The sequence below is a fragment of the Salmo salar genome, chromosome ssa22 (genome assembly GCF_905237065.1).
Source record: "Salmo salar chromosome ssa22, Ssal_v3.1, whole genome shotgun sequence".
Lineage (NCBI taxonomy): Eukaryota > Metazoa > Chordata > Actinopteri > Salmoniformes > Salmonidae > Salmo > Salmo salar.
The window spans coordinates 33,152,090-33,173,896 of NC_059463.1; the positions used below are offsets into that span (position 1 = coordinate 33,152,090).

At 41.3% G+C, this 21,807-nt stretch overlaps 1 protein-coding gene across 1 annotated transcript; it reads right to left on the reverse strand.

The window, feature by feature from the left end:
- Positions 1–1,088: 1,088 nt before the first annotated feature.
- faim2 (Fas apoptotic inhibitory molecule 2) lies at positions 1,089–7,975 on the reverse strand. Its single transcript, NM_001141360.2, is given in 14 exon segments — positions 1,089–1,394; positions 1,601–1,654; positions 1,990–2,030; positions 2,033–2,085; positions 2,184–2,271; positions 2,729–2,766; positions 2,920–2,959; positions 3,278–3,331; positions 5,207–5,260; positions 5,358–5,422; positions 5,679–5,746; positions 6,075–6,129; positions 6,612–6,650; positions 7,698–7,975. Coding segments are annotated over 14 exon segments (678 nt in total). The 5' UTR covers positions 7,713–7,975; the 3' UTR covers positions 1,089–1,380.
- Between the last annotated feature and the right edge of the window lie 13,832 nt (positions 7,976–21,807).

Genomic DNA, 21,807 nt, shown 5'->3' on the forward strand with positions numbered 1-21,807 from the left:
AGGGGACCAGAACATAATTACAAGTCATTTGTAGACTACAAATTGAACGCAAGAAGTCCAAACAGCTATATTTGACTAAACATAATAATTTCAAACCTTGCTTCAGTAAAATTAGTATATTATCACATATACATTGAGTGTAGAAAACATTAAGAACACCTGTACTTTCCCTGACATAGACTGACCAGGTGACTCCAGGTGAAAGCTATGATCCCTTATTGATGTCACTTGTTAAATCCACTTCAATCAGTGTAGATGAAGGGGAGGAGACGGGTTAAAGAAGGATTTTTTTGACTTGAGACAATTGAGGCATTGATTGTGTATGTGTGCCATTCAGAGGGTGAATGGGAAAGACAAAAGATTTAAGTGCCTTTGAACGGAGTATGGTAGCAGGTGCCAGGCACACCAGTTTGTGTCAAGAACTGCAGTGCTGCTGGGTTTTTTACACTCAACAGTTTCCTGTGTGTATCAAGAATGATCCACCACCCAAAGGATATCCAGCCAACTTGACACAACTGTGGGAAGCATTGGAGTCAGCATGGGTCAGCATCCCTTTTGGAATGCTTTTGACACCTTGTAGAGTCCATGCCGTGACAAATCGAGGCTGTTCTGAAGGTGTTGTTAATGTTTTATATACTCAGTGTATCGCTCTATTATGTGTGAGAATACTTTGGAAAAGTTTTCCAAAATTTAAATGTTGGTGTTTTTACAGCCTATGCCAAAAAATAAATAAAAATAACATTTGCTCAGTAAACTCGGGGGGCCAAATAAAATCCCCAGCGGATCGTCAGTTTGGGGACCCTGCCCTAGTCAGTATTAGCCTAGGGCTCTATTCAATCCGTATTGCGGAAGTTCAGCTTTGGCGTAGACTGCATTCACAATAAATGTTGCATATGTCAGCTCAATCGGAAATTACTTAAACATTTATATTGCGCAATCTGTTACGCTTCAGCGATACAGATTGAAAAGAGCGCCTTAATGCTGTTTATCTTTATTTGCTTTCGTAAACAAAATGAGAACCTAGAACCGAATCTTGTGTGCTCGCTCCCCAGCTACTCAATTGAATGGTAAACAGTCTGTCACGACATGAGACTCTTTTATTGATCACAGAAGAGCCAGGGTCGTTTGAGAATAAGACGGAAATGAAATAATCTCTTAAATTCTAAGGTTGAGGGAGATTGGGCTGAGTATAAATGAGAAACAGACAGATTGAGAGACAGCGGGTAGACAAATAGATAGAAGAATTAGTCGCGGCTCCCTCCAAAACACGAAAGTAGGAAGCTGAACAGGTATATAATGTCCAGGTAGAGGTTCAGGGTGGCAAAGACGTACTCCTCTGGACTCATAGTGTAGCGCTTGTTGCCTATCAGCAGCTGGGTGTCAAACGCCAGGAACTAAGAGAAAGAGAGAGAGAGTGAGGGAGAAAGAAAGAGAGCGATGGAGGACACAGAGAGAGAGAGAAAAGGGTTTTATTGTCACATACACCATTTTGCTACAGACTGTAACCCAATGATTAGGGCCAGGAGTTTGTCCTGACCACGTAACCTTGACCAGAAGAAACTCTGGGCCTTCCCAATGATGTTGGATATCTGCCACTCACCAGAGTGAAGAGGATAGCTCCTATCACAGCGTAGATGGCTTGTAACCAGGGAACCTGGGGGGGGGTAAGAATGTTATCGAACAGCGCTAAGAAGATACAGGCCACTAATTTAGGAAAGACACTGGGACTCTTCCAGATCATCTATGAGATTAAGTGAAAACCCTTCAGCTAATCCTTCTTATTCATGCTAGTATGCTACCCACCCGAATAGGGTGAGCGAGGGCCAAAAGCCTTACCATCACTCTATATATAAACTCACTGTCAGAGTCACAACTATTCTTATTGCGGTCTGGAAAGGTACGCACAGCCATTACACCATCAAGATCTAGTTCTGCTTATCTACAGTGTCAACTCTAATGGAAGCTAAGCAGACAAGACGGGCTACTTACATATCCAAAAGGGATGACGATGGAGAGTATGATGCAACAGTACAGCATGACCATGGTCAGGACAAACAGGACTCCCTGGTAAGACGTGAAGTCAATCTACAGTAGAGAGAGAATAAGGGTGTGTTGTTAAAATGCACTCATGATCAATCAATTGGATTGTGCCAATGTTATTAAGATGGGGTCATTTTTCTCACCTTGGTCTGGAAGCTGAAGATGGTGACAGACATACACACCACAGCAGTGATGCCCAGACATAGGACCACAGACTTGGTGTTGTAGAAGCTGGAGAGAGAGAGTGTAGAGAGACAGACATTGATTAATCCATCAATTAGTTAAAGAAATAATGCAATAACACTTGCTTGTCTTTTCCTACTTGCACTGACTTTGTTGATAACTACTTTCATGAGGAAAAATGTAACTACTATGACTGTGATCTGTGGTTGTCTCACCTAGACATAGCTATCTAAAGATAAACACACTAAGTTAGTCTGGATAAAAGTTTCTGCTAAATGACTAAAATGTGAAATGTAGTCATCCTACCCATCCATGTAGATGTTGATGATGTGTTAATTCATTCTTATCTTCATACATCATTTGTTTCAACATATGTTTCTAACTGTGCCAGGAGTTTGTCCGGTTCATGTGACCTGGCCAGGAAAAACTCCTAGCCCCACCTATGTCAACATCTGAGTCCCTCAACCAACCCTACCCACACATGAAACACGAGTTAGTCATTTACCTGGACACAAAGCCCATCATGCAGGCCAGGCTGAGAGTCTGAGAGAAGGAGAGAGGAAGGCATGCAGGCAGAACCAAGATAGGTATAGAGCAGAGTCAATGAGGAACACAGACAGACGGAGGGGCAGGGAGAGTGTTGGGTACATGCTATTCTCTTGAATTGCTCTAATATTTGTTCCTCATTATACTCACAAAGAGAGACAGCAGAATGAGGTTCCAGGGAAACTGCCTCCTGTTACAGAGATAAAGAGTATTCAGGTTGGTAAATTCACTCTATAATATTGCATGTTATCATTCTACCATCACTGTATGACTACCATTTACTATGGATGATCACAACCATAATCTATGAAGGATGTTAGAAATACCATATTAACGTGTTATATGTGCTTAATACATGTGTAAAGTGTTGGTGTACATACATATTAAAACTACATTTAACTATTTGATTTATTGAATATCCCATCTGTTTTTTGACGTGACAGTCAAGATGTGACGTAAGTGCAGTGTACTACCCAGATTGTAATTTTCATAGGAGGGAAACTATTACCTGATTTGTTCACCACAGCAGTTCAGTGCAATGTAGGTGGCCAAGAACATCATGCTGTCGAAAAGCAAAAATAAACCAGTTCATTATTAACACAATTACATGGCTGAATCCCAAATCACCCCCTTCCCCTCACCCCTTCATTTGTACGGTCACGTACGCCTCCGCCGTATGCACAAGTGTCCCAAAACTGAGGGAGTGAAAATTATGGAGGGTGCAGGGGCTAATTGGGTCGTTCCACAAAATGAGAGTCTTTTGCATCCCTGTGATATTTTAAGCAGACATTGTGTACTAATATTCAATTAGAATTTTGAAAGCCTATTATATTAAATTAAGTGTCCTCTAATATAGACAACATGGGGAATTAAATCAATCAGACTTTTATATGAATAAAAACGTGCTGAAGTGCCAAAATACAGCATTTTGACATGTCCCTCTGTGACTTCAAGGAAAATGTTTACCCGCTTCATTTAACTCCAAAATTTCTCCTAAGTTTTCACCATAATTGTAAAGCTCTAGTTATTTTGCTTATTTGACAGTCATTTCTGAAGATTCTTATTTAATGTGGTTAGTGATTCATTTACGTCTATCCCTCATTTTAAGGTCCACCCTGTTACTTGAGCTGAACTCTCGTTTTAATTGTGAAGACCCTCCCACTCTGTCTGCCGTATTCTCGCTCTTTGCTTTTGTTTCCTTATTAGGATGCCGGTGGGCGGAGTTGGGAGGGTCGTCAGCTACATGGGAAACACCTGGGCCCGGGTGTGTCCCAGGATAAATAGACCTCTTCCACATTCATTGTAGAGACTCTCTCCATGCAGACACACTATGTTTTAACTTAGTTAATAAATATATATTTTGTTATTCCTTGTCTCCATGTTGTCTCCCTTTTGTTACGAACGTTGAGCCGGTTCGTGACATAATATGGTGAAACTATTCCCTTTAAAAAATTTTTTAAAAGAAACATCTAATAGTCAAATCATAGTGTAAAAGCATGTGAACTGGTTCATCTCTTGTTACCCATTTGGTGGTGTTTTGTGGTGAAAAACTAAGCGGGTCGAGCTTAACATGTCAACCCTGTTACGCATAGATAGACGGGCTAGAAATGTTTTAACAAAAAAAAAAATGGTGAAGCTTGCATTCAATTGCCACTCCCTGTTCCACACAACAAACTTCCATTCCCTGTCACAAGGGGATTAATAGCTGATTTATGAAATCTTCAACCCTGTTACGGTCAACCTTGTTATTTTATTTGACACTTAATAGGCACTTATTATAGTATTTTTATTTATTTAACCCTTTTGAGATGGGAAAACTTAGTTTTTTTGTTAAGTTAAACATGCTTTTTTATCACAGAATGTTACAATTAGTTAAAGAAATGTTGTTGACCAAGTTACACTTCTCAGAAGACACTGAATTAGTGGAACAACCCAATTAGACCATCCTTCGACCGAGTCAGCCATGCTGCCAGTTTCAGAGCAAAGTGCTATCACATAACGCGTCGCATTATTTTGGAGTTTGCGCGATTTCACACAAAATAATGGAGAGGCGTGCCTAATTCGGAGTCACCTGTATTTGTTTGTCAGATTTTGAGGCTTGGTACATGTAACATATGAAATACCACCCAAATTAAGTGTTAACTGCTACTGAGGTGTATATCTTGTAAAACGACAGGGGGGAACTTTCTCATTTTATTTTGTGCTTGTTTTATTGATGTGGATCATGAATTGCATAATTAAAGTCTCGAGTGTGTTCTGAAGTGAATGGGTTTATTTGATCCCCTTGCCGCTCTTGAAGTCACCCTATGAGATCCGCCAGCAACACGTCACAACAGAGGGCCCTGCGAGCGAGTTGATAGGGGCAAGGGGCTGGTTTGGGATTCACCGTCTGATGAAAAGTGAGGGCATGTCAATTAAGATGTTTGTTGTCACTTACTATGAGCACATGTACAGGTGGGGGTGTGCCTGAATGTAAAACCTTACTGGTGCACTGTGGAGAGATGAGAGAGTGTTACACTATGTAGAGTACACACACACACACACACACATTTTGGATATATTTACAATGTAATGGATATGATACACACCAGAATGTGAAGAGAGCAACAATGGCCACAGTCACAAAGAGTTGGATCATCAGGATGGCATAGACCTATAACAATACAAAGAGGAGGAATAAGAGGGGATGGCCCAGATATACCCTCAGTATACTATACTGCATGCTGGATCATGCATGGGTGACATGCTTAAAGAAGTCAGTGTAGCTCAGTTACAGTAATATTATTATCTGGATCGTATTTATTTGGGCACACAGTGGAAAACCGTTTTGCAACGGAAAACGAAAACGAGTGTTTCTAATTAGAGTAGTATTTGTTATAAGTTCAGGTTGTCTCTCCCTGTTTCAGTACCTTTCTGATGAAGATCCTCCTGACAGCCTGGTCGTCCCAGGAGAACTGGGTTTGCATCTCCTCATAGTCTGACAGGGAGGGAAGACAGAGGGTTAAACATCTTGTTAAAACAGCAGATGTGTGTAAGGATTCACCTCTAACCTCCGGTTACATCACATGCTGCAATGTTCGTTACTGCCCATCTGTCTTTGTTCTATAGTAAGGTGTGTGTGTGTGTGTGTGTGTGTGTGTGTGTGTGTGTGTGTGTGTGTGTGTGTGTGTGCGCGCGTGTGTGCGTGCAACTGGATGTAGAAGAAGAGCACTACATAATGTAGCCATAAAGGTGCCCATTGTTAAAGGGGATGAGATATTCCTGTGTAACTGACTAGTTGAGATACAAAGACGTTTTGATATTACCTGCAGTAGCCTCTTCATAGCTGGGTGGGTACTCTTTGCCTGTCTTTGGAGACACCTGAATATATGGTGAGAGACACAAATGGTCAGAGATACCAGTCTTTAGAAGTAGTATCAAACTGAAAGACACTTTTAATAAACACTTTAACAAAACTTCAGAAAACACTTCACGCTTACAGGGCCGGCTCGTCCTTAACACGGATCACGTTGTGCATGTAGAGCCCCGATTGCTAGGGGCCCCACAATTTAATAACATTTATGGAAAACACTTAGGCTATGGATGAAAGTTTGAATAGTAAAATACACAAAGTGTACATTTTATATTTAGTAGTGCATAAGCAGGTTTCCTCTTGTTATGTCAGTCACTGAGTGACATAGCCATGAAGCATGGCTTGAAATGGACTAATGTTCTCTTGAGTCATGTTTTGTGTCCATATAAAAAACAACTTTTCGCAAGAGGTGGGGTGGCACCCAACCAAATCTCAATGGGGCCCGCAAAAGGCTAGAGCCGGCCCTGCACTCTTATAGCATAAAACTCACTTCATCCAACTCAACTTCTTTCAACTCAACTTCCTTTTGCTGCTATAAGACAAAATGGCCAGGTGAAGGATAACAGTTGAAGTTTAACAAACAATTTATGAACTTGCTATATTGTATTCTATTCATGCATTCAATTCCTCATGATCCACTGAAAATCCAGATAGGCTACATGTAGAGGCCTGTATCAGTGTAAACAAGCCTCCATGTTTCATCAGTGTTTAGGATAGGATAAGGATTAGGATACTCTTAGTAGGCAGCCATCTTAGTTTTGCCGACTTATGCTGCATTCGTAACCTAGTGGGAGGTGGGAATTTACCCATTTTGATGTCACAAATACCAGTTGGATGCATTCATATGCTTTAAACTCGTTCACAAATGTTGATTGGCTACAAGCTGCGTAAACCATAAACTAAAAGTACAGTTGTCATGCTTGTAAAAAAATATATAGTTTTCAAAAACCATATTAATAGATTGCTTTTTATAAATAATGTTTTGTCGTTGCATTTAACTGCTGAAAATGCTGTTATCGCAGTAATTTCCTTAGTTGGTGATGTCAGAGGTCAGTATGTGGGAGAAGTGAGAGCTCAAGATGATAGACGAGTTTCCCACTAGTAATTACCAGTTGGAGGGTCATTCAAGTGGATTTTTCCCAGTCGTATGTGGTAAATTCCCAGGTGGTTATGAACGCAACAATAGATGGTGCGTTCCTCTGCCCAGGCGTTGCTGACGCATGCCAGATCTTACAATGACTGGATAGGTATTTAACATATAAGCTAACCACATATTATGTTATAGCAATCTGGTGCCTGGCGGCACAGTCGATGACGTGGCACGCAACCATTGGTTGATCCATGTAACGTCTGAGCAGGGGAACGTGTGTACAGTGAATGAGTATAACATTATAGAAAGATAAATATTTGTCAGTCTCTCTTTCTCAGTTTTTTAGATTATAGTTTATGATGATATTCACAGTATATCACAGAGAGGAAACCACAAATAAGGTCTGGAATTGGAAATTCAGAACAGCAACCAATTTCTGTTCACCTCAGCTTTGAAGCACTAATTTGGTGAGAAAGAAATCTTTACCTTTCCCTTGGTCATGTTTGTGTCTTTTTTTGAATCCCTTTAGCGTTGACTTTCTGTTGTTTATGGTGTTGTTGTTGTTGTTGTTGTCCTTTTTCTTAAGATGTCATTCAAAGGCTTGTCAACATCAGTAGTAGATTTCCTTTTATATGATAAAGCTCCCTTTTTGTCCTTTTCTTTTTGTGTCCCTTACGTCTTTTTTCTGTTCTTTTCTTTTAGGTTTCCCTCAGTTGTGGTACAGTAGAAGAGAGAGATTGAAGTTGTTCTTACAGTGGCTGTGGTGAATCTGTCTCCACTGTGCAGATTACAACCAACCAAGCCCTATATAGAGCACTATTAGGAGGTTAATCCCTTTCCAACCCTGATCCCATTTCCCCCCATATCTCTGCTCTAATGAGGCCGTTCGAGCAACATCCAGGTAAGGTTCCAGCATTGGGACGTGCAGGAATGTACCACTGCCTTAATCCAAAAAGGGGTGGTTGATATCTTTGAAGTAACGGGGGGGGGCTAACATATCTGAATTACATGTGTGTTATGTAGCATACTGACCCCCATAGTAGAATTGCCAGTCAAACCCATCCCACACATCATCCAAAACTATTTTAATAATACACTTTAGAAACCTTTTATAAAACCATCAATAATATCCACCTCTTTGTCTCTCTGTCTGCCTGGCCCTCTCCTCCCCCTGATTCTCTCCTCCTCTATCTAGACCAGCAGCCCCCAACCAATTCCACAATTCTGTGAATGATAGACCTCAAGAGCCATTAGAAACATTATTTCATATAACTTATTTTCTAATCAATCATGTATTTTTCTGAATGAATTTCAAATAATACGATAAATAGATAGGAAAAACACAGCTCTTGTGAAACAGTGACATCATGTCTTTGTGTAAGACTAGTTTAGTAACAGCCAGGTAGGATTAATGAGATAGAGGTTAAGAACATTATGTTTCTGAGACGACCCACACATAGAATCATAATGGGATTTACCTGAAACAGTCATACCACAACAACCTTTGATCTTGAGCTGTAATATTCATTAAGATCCTTTTTTAGAACCTATTGTCTTATCTAACCTCTAGTGTCTCTATTACACTGCCATCGCACAGTATCTACATGGAAAGCATAAGTCAACAACAGTATGGTTATTGTGAGAAACTCCTATCTGCTTTCCTTGTGGCTCAGGTATGACATAGCTTGACTGAAACTAGGAAATCAGACAAGGCTTTCGTTTCTCACAGTTATGCCTGTCTCTGGTTATCTATCCTAGTCCTTGGTTGCCATCACTGTGCTTTATTTCTTGAGCAATCATAAGAGCCATACCACCAGCTTATTTACAAATGCTGAAGTATTCAAACATGTCCATGACACACACAACATAACAATTGTTTATGAAGTCAAATATGTTGACACACACACATTATCATAATAAGATTTAACAGAGTGAGAGGGAGTGGTTTGAAAGAATAGATACTCTACTGTAATCTACTCTAATCTACTCTAATCTACTCTTGTAGCACTGTCTGGAACAGGACTGCCAGCACAACCTGGATATCCCTGATGGAAAACAGTGATTGGATTCCTGATTGGACTGTCCTGTTAGTAAGTGTGAAGGGCACAGCCTAGAGTTTAGACAGTACATTTCCACTTCCACATCCCATGCCTATAGAGGGCAGCAGAAACCGGGTCATGTGCTGAGAGTGCCAGTAGACTTGAGAATGATCAGCAGGTGATTGCAGATTGAGAGGGGGCTTGAGTAGCTTATCTTATGTTATGTTATGGCCTTTTAGTTTATAATTTTTTATTATTTTGATCACCAACAATTGAACGTCTATGAACTGCTTAGGATTGCTGACTACAGAGCCTGGAAGGAGCTCACCCTGGACACATGTAGCCAAAACCCTGTTCACTTTTGTGTAATAAATCAGACTGTGATACCAATTCTTGGTATACAGTCTGAAACAAAGCACTGCAAAAACTTGGAAAATGTTCTTACAAGTCAGAATGTTGGATAATATTACATTTGAACTTACCAGTTGTTTGTGTGGTTCAGCTGGTCAAAATTTGAAAAACAATATCCACAGGAAAAACATTTTTACCCAACTTTTTTGAGTGCTGGTACTGGCGTTGGGATTTCCTGGCACATGCCCAAAACCATGTAAACACCTGCAAGACTTCCGTTAGTACAGTGTCTTTGGAATGTATTCAGACCCTTCCCGTTTTCCACATTTTGCTACGTTACAGCCTTATTCTAAAATGTATAAAAAAAAAAAATTGTCATCAATCTACACAGAATACAACATAACAACAAAGCGTAAACAGGCTTTTTAATTTTTTTGAATCAACAGATACCTTATAGCTATGAGACTCGAAATTGTGCTCAGGTGCATCCCGTTTCCATTGGTCATCCTTGAGATGTTTCTACAACTTCATTGGAGTCCACCTGTGGTAAATTCAATTGATTGGACATGATTTGGAAAGGCACACACCTGTCTATATAAGGTCCCACAGTTGACAGTGCATGTCAGAGCAAAAACCAAGCCATGAGGTCGAAGGAATTGTCCGTAGAGCTCCGAGACAGGATTGTGTCAAGGCACAGATCTGGGGAAGGGTACCAAAAAATGTCTGCAGCATCGAAGGTCCCCAAGAACACAGCGGACTCCATCATTCTCAAATGGAAGAAGTTTGGAACCTCCAAGACTCTTCCTAGAGCTGGCCCCCCGGCCAAACTGAGCAGGGCCTTGGTCAGGGATGTGACCAAGAACCCGATGGTCATTCTGACAGAGCTTCATTGTTCCTCTATGGAGGTCGGAGAACCTTCCAGATGGACAACCATCTCTGCAGCACTCCACCAATCAGGCCTTTATGGTTGATTGGCTAGACGGAAGCCAATAAAAGGTACATGACAGTCCGCTTGGAGTTTGCCGAAAGGCACATAAAGGACTCTCAGACCATGAGAAGCAAAGATTCTCTGGTCTGAAGAAACCAAGATTCAACTCTTTGGCCTGAATGCCAAGCATCACGTCTGGACGAAACCTGGCACCATCCCTGCGGTGAAGCATGGTGGTGGCAGCATCATGCTGTGGGGATGTTTTTCAGCGACAGGGACTGGGAGTCTAGTCCAGATTGAGTAAAAGATGAAGGGAGCCAAGTACAGAGAAATCCTGGGGCAAAGGTTCACCTTCCAACAGGACAACAAACCCAAGCACACAGCCAAGACAACGCAAGAGTAGCTTCGGGACAGATCTCTGAATGTCCTTGAGTGGCCCAGACTTGAACGCGATTGAACATCTCTGGAGAGACCTGAAAATAGCTGTACAACGACGCTCCCCATCCAACCTGACAGAGCTTGAGAGGATCTGCAGAGAACAATGGAAGAAACTCCTCAAATACAGGTGTTGTCACGCTCGTATGGACCAAAGCGCAGCGTGACCTGGGTTCCACATCTTTATTCGTGAAACGCACAAAACAATAAACAGCAAACGAAACGTGAAGCAAATGCAGTGCTCACAGGCAACTACACACAAACAAGATCCCACAAACACAGGTGGGGGGAAAAATAGTTAAATATGATCCCCAATTAGAGACAACGATTACCAGCTGCCTCTAATTGGGAATCATACAAAACACCAACGTAGAAAAAGAAACTAGAACACAACATAGACATAGATATACTAGATCACCCCCTAGTCACACCCTGACCTACTACACCATAGAGAAACAATGGCTCTCTATGGTCAGGGCGTGACAGGTGTGCCAAGCTTGAGGTGTCATACCCAAGAAGACTCAAGGCTGTAATCACTGCCAAAGGTGCTTCAACAAAGTACTGAGTAAAAGGTCTGAATACTTATGTAAATGTGATTTTTCAATTATTATTTTTTTAATAAGTTTGCAAACATTTCTGAAAACCTGTTTTTGCTTTGTCATTATGGGATATTGTGTGCAGATTGATGAGGGGGAAAAAAAACATTTAATCAATTTTAGAATAAGGCTGTAACGTAACAAAATATGGAAAAAGTCTAGGGGTCTGAATACTTTCCGAAAGCACTGTATGCATGTATCGCGTGCATGTACTTCCGTCTTGTGCACTGCCTTAGCTGATGAGCGAACAAGTACTGATTGCCACACACAGAGACCCACATTTTGAAGTCAATTTAATAATAATAATTTCCTGTGGATATTTTGTCTGAAATTTTGACCCGACTAAAAACCAACCCCTTGGACAAATGGCAGAGAAGATTTAGCATCTGCGGATTGCCCCTTTAATCATTAAGGGGGAAAAAATCACTAAACGGACTTTAGATCAGTACCCAGCAGCAATCCTACTCCAATTGAGTCAGCAGCTTGCTGTGTCATGCTCATTATGGCCGCTAGATGGTGTCAGTGTACTATCTGTAAAGTTATGATCATAGATAAAAACGTTCTACATCTATGGTTATGGTGTCATACTCTGCAGTATGGTTCTTTATCCACTCATTACTGTAAGAATACACAAAACCCTGAAGGGAAATGGTATTATCTGTTAAAGAGGTCAATTTGATCATTGCAATATCTAGAGACTTTTGCAAGATGGATACCTATAGTTATATTCTGTTGAGGTCGAAACATTTTTAAAATGTTCTTTATTTGATTTATTTCACCTTTATTTAACTAGGTATGCCAGTTGAGAACAAGTTCTCATTTACAACTGCGACCTGGCCAAAGTAATGCAAAGCAGTGCGACAAAAACTACAACACAGAGTTACACATAAACAAACGTACAGTCAATAACACAAAATAAAATAAAAATAGAAATCTATGTACAGTGTGTGCAAATGTAGAAGAGTAGGGAGGTAGGCAATAAATAGGCCATAGAGGCAATTTAGCATTAATACTGGAGTGATGGATGTGCAGATGATGATGTGCAAGTAGAGATACTGGGGTGCAATCAGAGCAAGAGGGTAAGTGATAATATGGGGATGAGGTAGTTGGGTGTGCTATTTACAGATTGGCTGTGTACAGGTACAGTGATAGGTAAGCTGCTCTGACAGCTGATGCTGAAAGTTAGAGGGAGATATAAGACTCCAGCTTCAGAGATTTTTGCAATTTGAGACCATGACCATGATATTGCCGGGCCATATTTAGTGTAGTTGTCTGTCTGTCTGTCTGTCTGTCTGTCTGTCTGTCTGTCTGTCTGTCTGTCTGAGTCCCTCTGTTGTTATGTCAACTGCTTGTTTCTCTTTTACTGTGCAAAGAGCAGATAAAGGGGGATTCATAAAATATGAATAGCTACTACAGGGGATATTTACCATATTGGTTCATAATTGATGCACAATTGACTTTTCGTAGTTTAGTCATTCACAGAATTGTTTTTCTTACTTGATAAACTTCAGTTCTAGAATTACATCATTCATATGTTATGTAGTCTGTGACGCACTTGCTATCGCTTCAGCTGTAATCATCCACTAGGTGGCGCATGAAGACCTGTTTTCGTGCCGTGTGTTCTAGACAGTGCAGTGTTCTACACTGTACATTCTGTTCCCAAAGCTTGGTGCTATTTATACCTTACAAATCTGCTCTCTCTAGCTGAAAAACATTTGGGAGGTTTTGGCTTCCTTCCTTGACAAACTGCAGTATTTTAGGGTAAAATCAGGTAAAGAAGCCATCAATCTGCTGCCAGACTGAATATGTACCTTCACTGACAGCTAGCTGGCTGGTAATTCTATGCAAACATTTTCAAAAATAAAACCGCTATAAAGTACTTTAATTCATATCTGTCTGATTTGAAAGCACTACATTATTTTTAAGGGACGGGATCAATGACTTACATCAACCCTGGAATTCGGATGCTATGTATTGGCCAGTGAGAGGTTTGAGCCACTGTTGTGTTGGCCACATTGGCACTCCCCAGAAGAAGCAGTCCTCCACAGGAATTAATCAAATTTCAATTGAAACAAAATTACATATATATTTAAGTATTTTTGTAGTTGTAGTGAAGACAGTAACATTAGTACTTTCTAAATAATTATACTTGAAGGAAAATGCTTTTATATATATTATTATTTTTTATGTTTAGCTCACATAATATCAATTAAAGTTATGCATTAAGGTATCTGTAATAGAATAATAGAATAAATGTGTCAAACACAAATGTAGACATTAATAAATGCATTTTTTATAGCTTCCAAAATATATTTTACAATGGTGGGTGAGTGCCAAGATCGAGGCGAGTATATATACAGTACCGTTCAAAAGTTTAGAACACCTACTCATTCAAGGGTTTATCTTTATTTTTACTATTTTCTACATTGTAGAATGATAGTGAAGACATCAAAATCCTGTAGTAACCAAAAAAGTGTTAACCAAATCAAAATATATTTTATATTTGATATTCTTCAATGTAGCCACCCTTTGCCTTGACAGCTTTGCACACTCTTGGCATTCTGTCAACCAGCTTCATGAGGTAGTCACCTGGAATGCATTTCATTTAGGTGTGCCTTGTTAAAAGTTAATTTGTGGAATTTCTTTCCTTCTTAATGCGTTTGAGCCAATCAGTTGTGTTGTGACAAGGTATACAGAAGATAGCCCTATTTGGTAAAAGACCAAGTCCATATTATGGCAAGAACAGCTCAAATAAGCAAAGCAAAATGACAGTCCATCATTACTTTAAGACATGAAGGTCAGTCAATCTGGACCATTTTAAGGACTTTTAAAGTTTCTTCAAGTGCAGTCGCAAAACAATCAAGCGCTATGATGAAACTGGCTCTCATGTGGACCGCCACAGGAAAGGAAGACCCAGAGTTACCTATACTGCAGAGGATAAGTTCAGTAGAGTTAACTACACCTCAGATTGCAGCCCAAATAAATGCTTCACTGAGTTGAAGTAACAGACACATCTCAACATCAACTGTTCAGAGGAGACTGCGTGAATCAGGCCTTCATGGTCGAATGGCTGCAAAGAAACCACTACTAAAGGACACTAATAAGAAGAAGATACTTGCTTTGGCCAAGAAACACGAGCAAGGGACATTAGACTGGTGGAAATCTGTCCTTTGGTCTGATCAGTCCAAATTTGCAATTTTTGGTTCCAACCGCCAAGTCTTTGTGAGACGTAGAGTAGGTGAACAGAGGATCTCCGCATGTTTGGTTCCCACCGTGAAGCATGGAGGAGGAGGTGTGATGGTGTTGGAGTGTTTTGCTGGTGACACTGTCTGTGATTTATTTAGAATTCAAGGTACACTTAACCAGCATGGCTACCACAGCATTCTCAAGCGATATGCCATCCCATCTGGTTTGCGCTTAGTTGGACTATCATTTTATTTTTCAACTGGACAATAACCTCTAGGCTGTGTAAGGGCTAGGAGAGCGATGGAGTGCTGCATTAGATGACCTGGCCTCCACAATCACCTGATCTCTCCTTCTCCGTGGCCGGCGTGAGTAAGACATTTAAACGTGTTAAACCTCGCAAGGCTGCCGGCCCAGACGGCATCCCTAGCCGCATCCTCAGAGCATGCGCAGACCAGCTGGCTGGTGTGTTTGCGGACATATTAAATCTCTCCCTATCCCAGTCTGCTGTCCCCACATGCTACAAGACGGCCACTGTTGTTCCTGTACCCAAGAAGGCAAAGGTAAATTAAGTAAATTATTATCGCCCCGTATCACTCACTTCTGTCATCATGTGCTTTGAGAGACTAGTCCAGGATCAAATCACCTCCACCTTACCTGTCACCCTAGACCCACTTCAATTTTCTTACCGCCCCAATTGGTCCACAGACGATGCATTCACCATCACACTGCACACTGCCCTATCCCATCTGGGCAAGAGGAATACATATGTAAGAATGCTCATTGAGAATGTTCATTGACTATAGCTCAGCATTCAACACCATAGTACCATCCAAGCTCATCTTTAAGCTTGAGGCCCTGGTTCTCAACCCCGCCCTGTGCAACTGGGTCCTGGACTTCCTGACCAGGTGGTGAAGGTAGGAAACAACACCTCTACTTCGCTGATCCTCAACACTGGGGCCTCACAAGGGTGCGTGCTCAGCCCCCTCCTGTACTCCCTGTTCACCCATGACTGCGAGGCCATGCACGCCTCCAACTCAATCATCAAGTTAGCAGACGACACAACAGTAGTGGGCTTGATCATCAACAACGACTGGACAGCCTACAGGGAGGAGGTGAGGGCCCTCTGAGTGTGGTGTAAGGAAATCAACCTCTCACTCAACGTTAACAAAACAAAGGAAATGATCGTGGACTTCAGGAAACAGCAGAGGGAGCACCCCCCTATCCACATCGACGGGACAGCAGTAGAGAAGGTGGAAAGTTTAAAGTTCCTTGGCGTACTCATCACAGACAAACTGAAATGGTCCACCCACACAAACAGTGTGGTGAAATTTGGCTTCACAAACTTTTACAGATGCACAATTGAGAGCATCCTGTCGGGCTGTATCACTGCCTGGTACGGCAACTGCACTGTCCACAACCGCAAGGCTCTCCAGAGGTTGGTGCGGTCTGCACAACGCATCACCGGGCAAACTACCTGCTCTCCAGGACACCTACAGCACCCGATGGCACAGGAAGGCCAAAAAGATAATCAAGGACAACAACTACCCGAGCCACTGCCTGTTCACCCCGCCACCATCCAGAAGGCGAGGTCAGTACAGGGGCATCAAAGCTGGGACCGAGAGACTGAAAACGGCTTCTATCTCAAGGCCATCAGACTGTTAAACAGCCATCACCAACACAGAGAAGCTGCTGCCTACATACAGACTTGAAATCATTGATCACTTGTCACTTTAATAATGGCACTTTAATAATGTTTACATATCTTGCATCACTCATCTCATATGTATATACTGTATTTTATACCATATATTTATGTGAATATACTCTTCGTCCATTCTTTTACTTAGATTTGGATTTATTAGGTAGTTGTTGTGGAACTGTTAGATTACATGTTAGATATTGCTGCACTTTCGGAACTATAAACACAAGCATTTCGTTACACTCGCAATAACATCTGCTAACCATGTGTATGTGACCAATAAAATTTGATTTGATTTGAATTCAGATGGTTTGGAATGAGTTGGACCGCAGAGTGAAGGAAAAGCAGCCAACAAGTGCTCAGCATATGTGGGAACTCCTTCAAGACTGTTGGAAAAGCATTCCAGGTGAAGCTGGTTGAGAGGATGCCAAGAGTGTGCAAAGCTGTCATCAAGGCAAAGGGTGGCTACTTTGGAAAATATCAGATAGGTATGTTGGACACAGATACATTAACAAAAAAAGGTAGGGGCATGGATCATAAAACCAGTCAGTATCTGGTGTGACTACCATTTGCCTCATGCAGCGCGACACTCATTGGCATAGAGTTGATCAGGCTGTTGATTGTGGACTGTAGAATGTTGTCCCACTCCTCTTCAATGGTTGTGTGAAGTTGCTGGATATTGGCGGGAACTGGAACTCGCTGTCGTACACGTCAATCCAGAGCATCCCAAACATACTCAATGGGTGACATGTCTAGTGCGTATGCAGGCCATGGAAGAACTGGGACATTTTCACCTTCCAGGAATTGTGTACAAATCCTTGCGACATGGGGCCCTGCATTGTCATGCTGAAACATGGTGGCGGATGAATGGCACGACAATGGGCCTTAGGATCTTGTCACGGTATCTCTGTGCATTCAAATTGCCATCGATAAAATGCAATTGTGTTCGTTGTCCGTAGCTTATGTCTGCCCATACCATAACCCCACCGCCACCATGGGGCACTCTGTTCACAACGTTGACATTAGCAACCGCTTGCCCACACGACGCCATACACACGGTCTGTGGTTGTGAGGCCGGTTGGACAAACTACCAAATTCATTAAAACAACGTTGGAGGTGGCTTATGATAGAGAAATGAACGTTAAATTATCTGGCAATAGATTAGATGGACATTCCTGCAGTCAGCATGCCAATTGCACTCCTTCAAAACTTGAGACATGTGGCATTGTGTTGTGTGACAAAACTGCACATTTTAGTGTGGCCTTTTATTGTCTCCAGCACAAGGTGCACCTATGTAATGATCATGCTGTTTAATCAGATTCTTGAAATGCCACACCTGTCAGGTGGATATATTATCTTGGCTAAGGAGAAATGCTTACTAACAGGTATGTAAACACATTTGTGCACACAATTTGAGAGAAATATGCTTTTTGTGCGTAAGGAATATTTCTGGGATATTTTATTTCAGTTCATGAAACATGGGACCAACATTTTACATGTTGCGTTTATATTTTTGTTCAGTGTATATTTACAGTGCCTTTGGAAAATATTCACACCCCTTGACTTTTTCCACATTTGTTAGGTTATAGCCTATTCTAAAATTGATTCAATTGTTTGTTTTTTCTCATCAATTTACACACATAATGTGAAAGCAAAAACAGGTTTTTAGAAATGTTTGCTAATTTATAAAAATAAAAAAATGAAATATTACATTTACGTAAGTATTCAGACCTGTTACTCAGTACTTCATTGAAGCACCTTTGGGAGTGATTATTGCCTCGAGTCTTCTTGGGTATGACGCTACAAGCTTGGCACACCTGTATTTTGGGAGTTTCTCCAATTCTTCTCTTCACATCCTCTCAAGCTCTGTTAGGTTGGATGGGGAGTGTTGCTGCACAGCAATTTTCAGGTCTCTCCAGAGTGTTCGATTGGGTTCAAGTCTGGACTCTGGTTGGGCCACTCAAGGACATTCAGAGACATGTCCGGAAGCCACTCCTGCATTTTCTTGGCTGTGTGCTTAGGGTCGTTGTCCTGTTGGAAGTTAAACCTTTGCCCCAGTCTGAGGTCCTGAGCGCTCTGGAGCAGGTTTTCATCAATGATCTCTCTATACTTTGCTCCATTCATCTTTCCCCAATCCTGACTAGTCTCCCAGTCCCTGCCGCTGAAAAACATTCCCACAGCATGATGCTGCCACCACTATGCTTCACCGTAGGGATGGTGCCAGATTTCCTCCAGACGTGACGTTTGGCATTCAGGCGAAAGAGTTCAATCTTGGTTTCATCAGACTTGTTTCTCAGAGTCTTGTTTCTCATGGTTTGAGAGTCTTTAGGTGCCTTTTGACAAACTTCAAGCATGCTGTCATGTGCCTTTTACTAAGGAGTGGATTGCTGCCACCACCTGTTCTCGGGGTGATGAGAGGGGTTGGGTTTGCACCAGACATAGCATTTTCCTTGATGGAAAAAAAGCTAAATTTTTGTCTCATCTGACCAGATGATCTTCTTCCATATGTTTTGGGAGTCTCCCACCCAGGGGCGAAAATCTGATATCCACTTTGGAGGGGACAATTACATGAAATTTTCTCAAGAGCAATTCCTGAGGGGGACACCAAAAGTAGTGCTGTAACACATAGCCTACATTGTAATATGGTAAATGTATATTGAGGAACCAAAGAAATAAGGTGTTTGCCGTACTCCTAACTACCGGTACCCAAAACTACACAACTAATCACAACAGCAATACCATTGCCTTTAACAAATCTTAGTTCAGTCACCAGTTTAAGTTGAGAGTGGGGGTATCCATGGCATTTTCCAATTATGTTCCTATTTTACAAGTCAAAAAAATTGAGAACCTTTCATAATGTTGCCAAACAAAGACTCAACAAACTTACCTGAGACTCCCTGTCTCTGCCAGTCTGTCCCTGCATATCTGTCCCCAACTCTGCTGTCTGTGTGCCATCTGTTGCCTGCTCTGCCTAATGACATCATTGTGAAACATTTCCATTAGAATTTCATTTCTTTCTTATGAACATTTTTATCAACTAGTCTTTGAGATATTAGGCTACTAGGGTTCTTACTATGCGTTTTGGTGTATTGAAAAATACTCTGATGTCCGTCTTTTATTTTTCTGCCATTTTTCTACCTGGCTGGCAGCTGGCTACACACACACACAGTGTGTAGGTTATTTACAGTAGGAGATGGGCTTCTATCATCTTCAATCATTCTATTTGGGCTTCGATCTAAAAGGTAGCTAGCAAATGTGAAACGGATTAAAATGACAAGAGTTGACAGCTGTATGAGTTCACCATTTACACAACATATGCTGCAACCTTTTGTAATCTTAATAGTTTGTTTCATATTGGCTGGCTTCCAACAATAGCTGAATTTGCAAAGTTAGCGAGCACCAATTCAGTTTCAGTGGTGTTTGCTATAATCTTTGCTACCCGGGTTAAATAAAGGTGAAATAAAATAAATAAATGTTCCCTTGCGACAATTTAGCTTTTGCAACGAGACCATTAAATATATTTAAGACAATGGTAGAAGAGAGTGTAGTTCTGTTCAGTTTGGATTTCAGTTTATCGCTAACCTTATCACAGGGACTTTGAAGCACTAACTTACATCATCTGCATGCTGATTCCATCTTTGACGACGCCACATAAATGGAATAGGTACAAGCTAGCTTAATAGTTAATATTTGCGCGCTAGCTCTGCATATTCAGCTAGTGTGTGTGTGCGCGATTGACTGGATAAACCTCACGGCAGTTACATGCAAACTAAGGAACTGGCAGTGGATCAAACCATTGTGAGGCAAAGGGCGGGGGGGTCGCAATCTTTTGAAACTTAAAAACGCGCTATTAAGTGTCTATAATCAGCACAATTGCTTTCATTGCGAATTATTAATATTATTTAAATTACATAGTTATGTTTCAGTGATATATTGGGGGGGACAAATCATATTTTTCCCAGGGTGGGGGGTCGTGTCCCCCCGTCCCCCCCAGGATTTCCGCCCCCTACTCCCACCTGCCTTTTGGCGTACACCAAACGCATTTGCTTATGTTTTTCTTTAAGCAATGGCTTTTTTCTGGCCATTCTTCTGTAAAGGCCAGCTCTGTGGAGTGTACGGCTTCAAGTGGTCCTATGGACAGATGCTCCAATCTCCGCTGTGGAGCTTTGCAGCTCCTTCAGGGTTATCTTTGGTCTCTTTGTTGCCTCTGAATAATGCTCTCCTTGCCTGGTCTGTGAGTTTTGGTGGGCGGCCCTCTCTTGGCAGGTTTGTTGTGGTGCCAAAGTCTTTCCATTTTTTAATAATGGTGCTCCGTGGGATGTTCAAAGTTTTGGATATTTTTTTATAACCCAACCCTGATCTGTACTTCTGCACAACTTTGTCCCTGACCTGTTTGGCGAGCTCCTTGGTCTTCATGGTGCCCCTTGCTTAGTGGTGTTGCAGACTCTGGAGCATTTCAGAACAGGTGTGTATATACTGAGATCATGTGACAGATCATGTGACAGTTAGGTTGCACACAGGTGGACTTTATTTAACTAATTATGTGACTTCTGAAGGTAATTGGTTCACCAGATCTTATTTAGGGGCTTCATAGCAAAGGAGGTGAATACATATGCACACACCACTTTTTCATTTACAAGTAATTTTTTAAATTTCACTTTTCTAATTTGGACTATTCTGTGTATGTCCATTACATGAAATCCAAATAAAAATCCATGTAAATTACAGGTTGTAATGCAACAAAATAGGAAAAACGCCAAGGGGATGAATACTTTTGCAAGGCACTGTATCTTGTGGGTCCTCAAATGTTAGATGAGCTCTGAATGCTCACTGTATCTTTCTCTGATCATCATCTTTTTACTATCAGGACACACACACACACACACACACACACACACACACACACACACACACACACACACGAGATTCTCTCTCTTCACTAATCATAATCACTGTTCTCATTTCTTAATCTCCAGAAAAGCACAGATTTCAGTTACACTGTGGACACATCCCATTGTATTAACTTTTATCTGTATGTATCTAGCTATGCGGAAAGTAGCGCTGGGCTGGGTCATATAACTTACCTCATCTACTCAAAGTCAAGTTCAGAAACATTTCACACATTTACCCACATTATATTCTATCAAATATATTTTGACACGGTTCGCATTCTAAGCATTCTGTCTCTGCATGGTTCATTGTTATATCTGCTCTGTGAGGATGAGTGTGTTTATCTGTAGGTTGTGTGCTTATATATGTACTGCTTCCAATGCCCTTAACAGCCTGCAACAAGCCACTTAATCGATCTAACGATGCCCCTTATCGTTCATTTTGGTAATGGACAACAAGAGCTGGAACATCA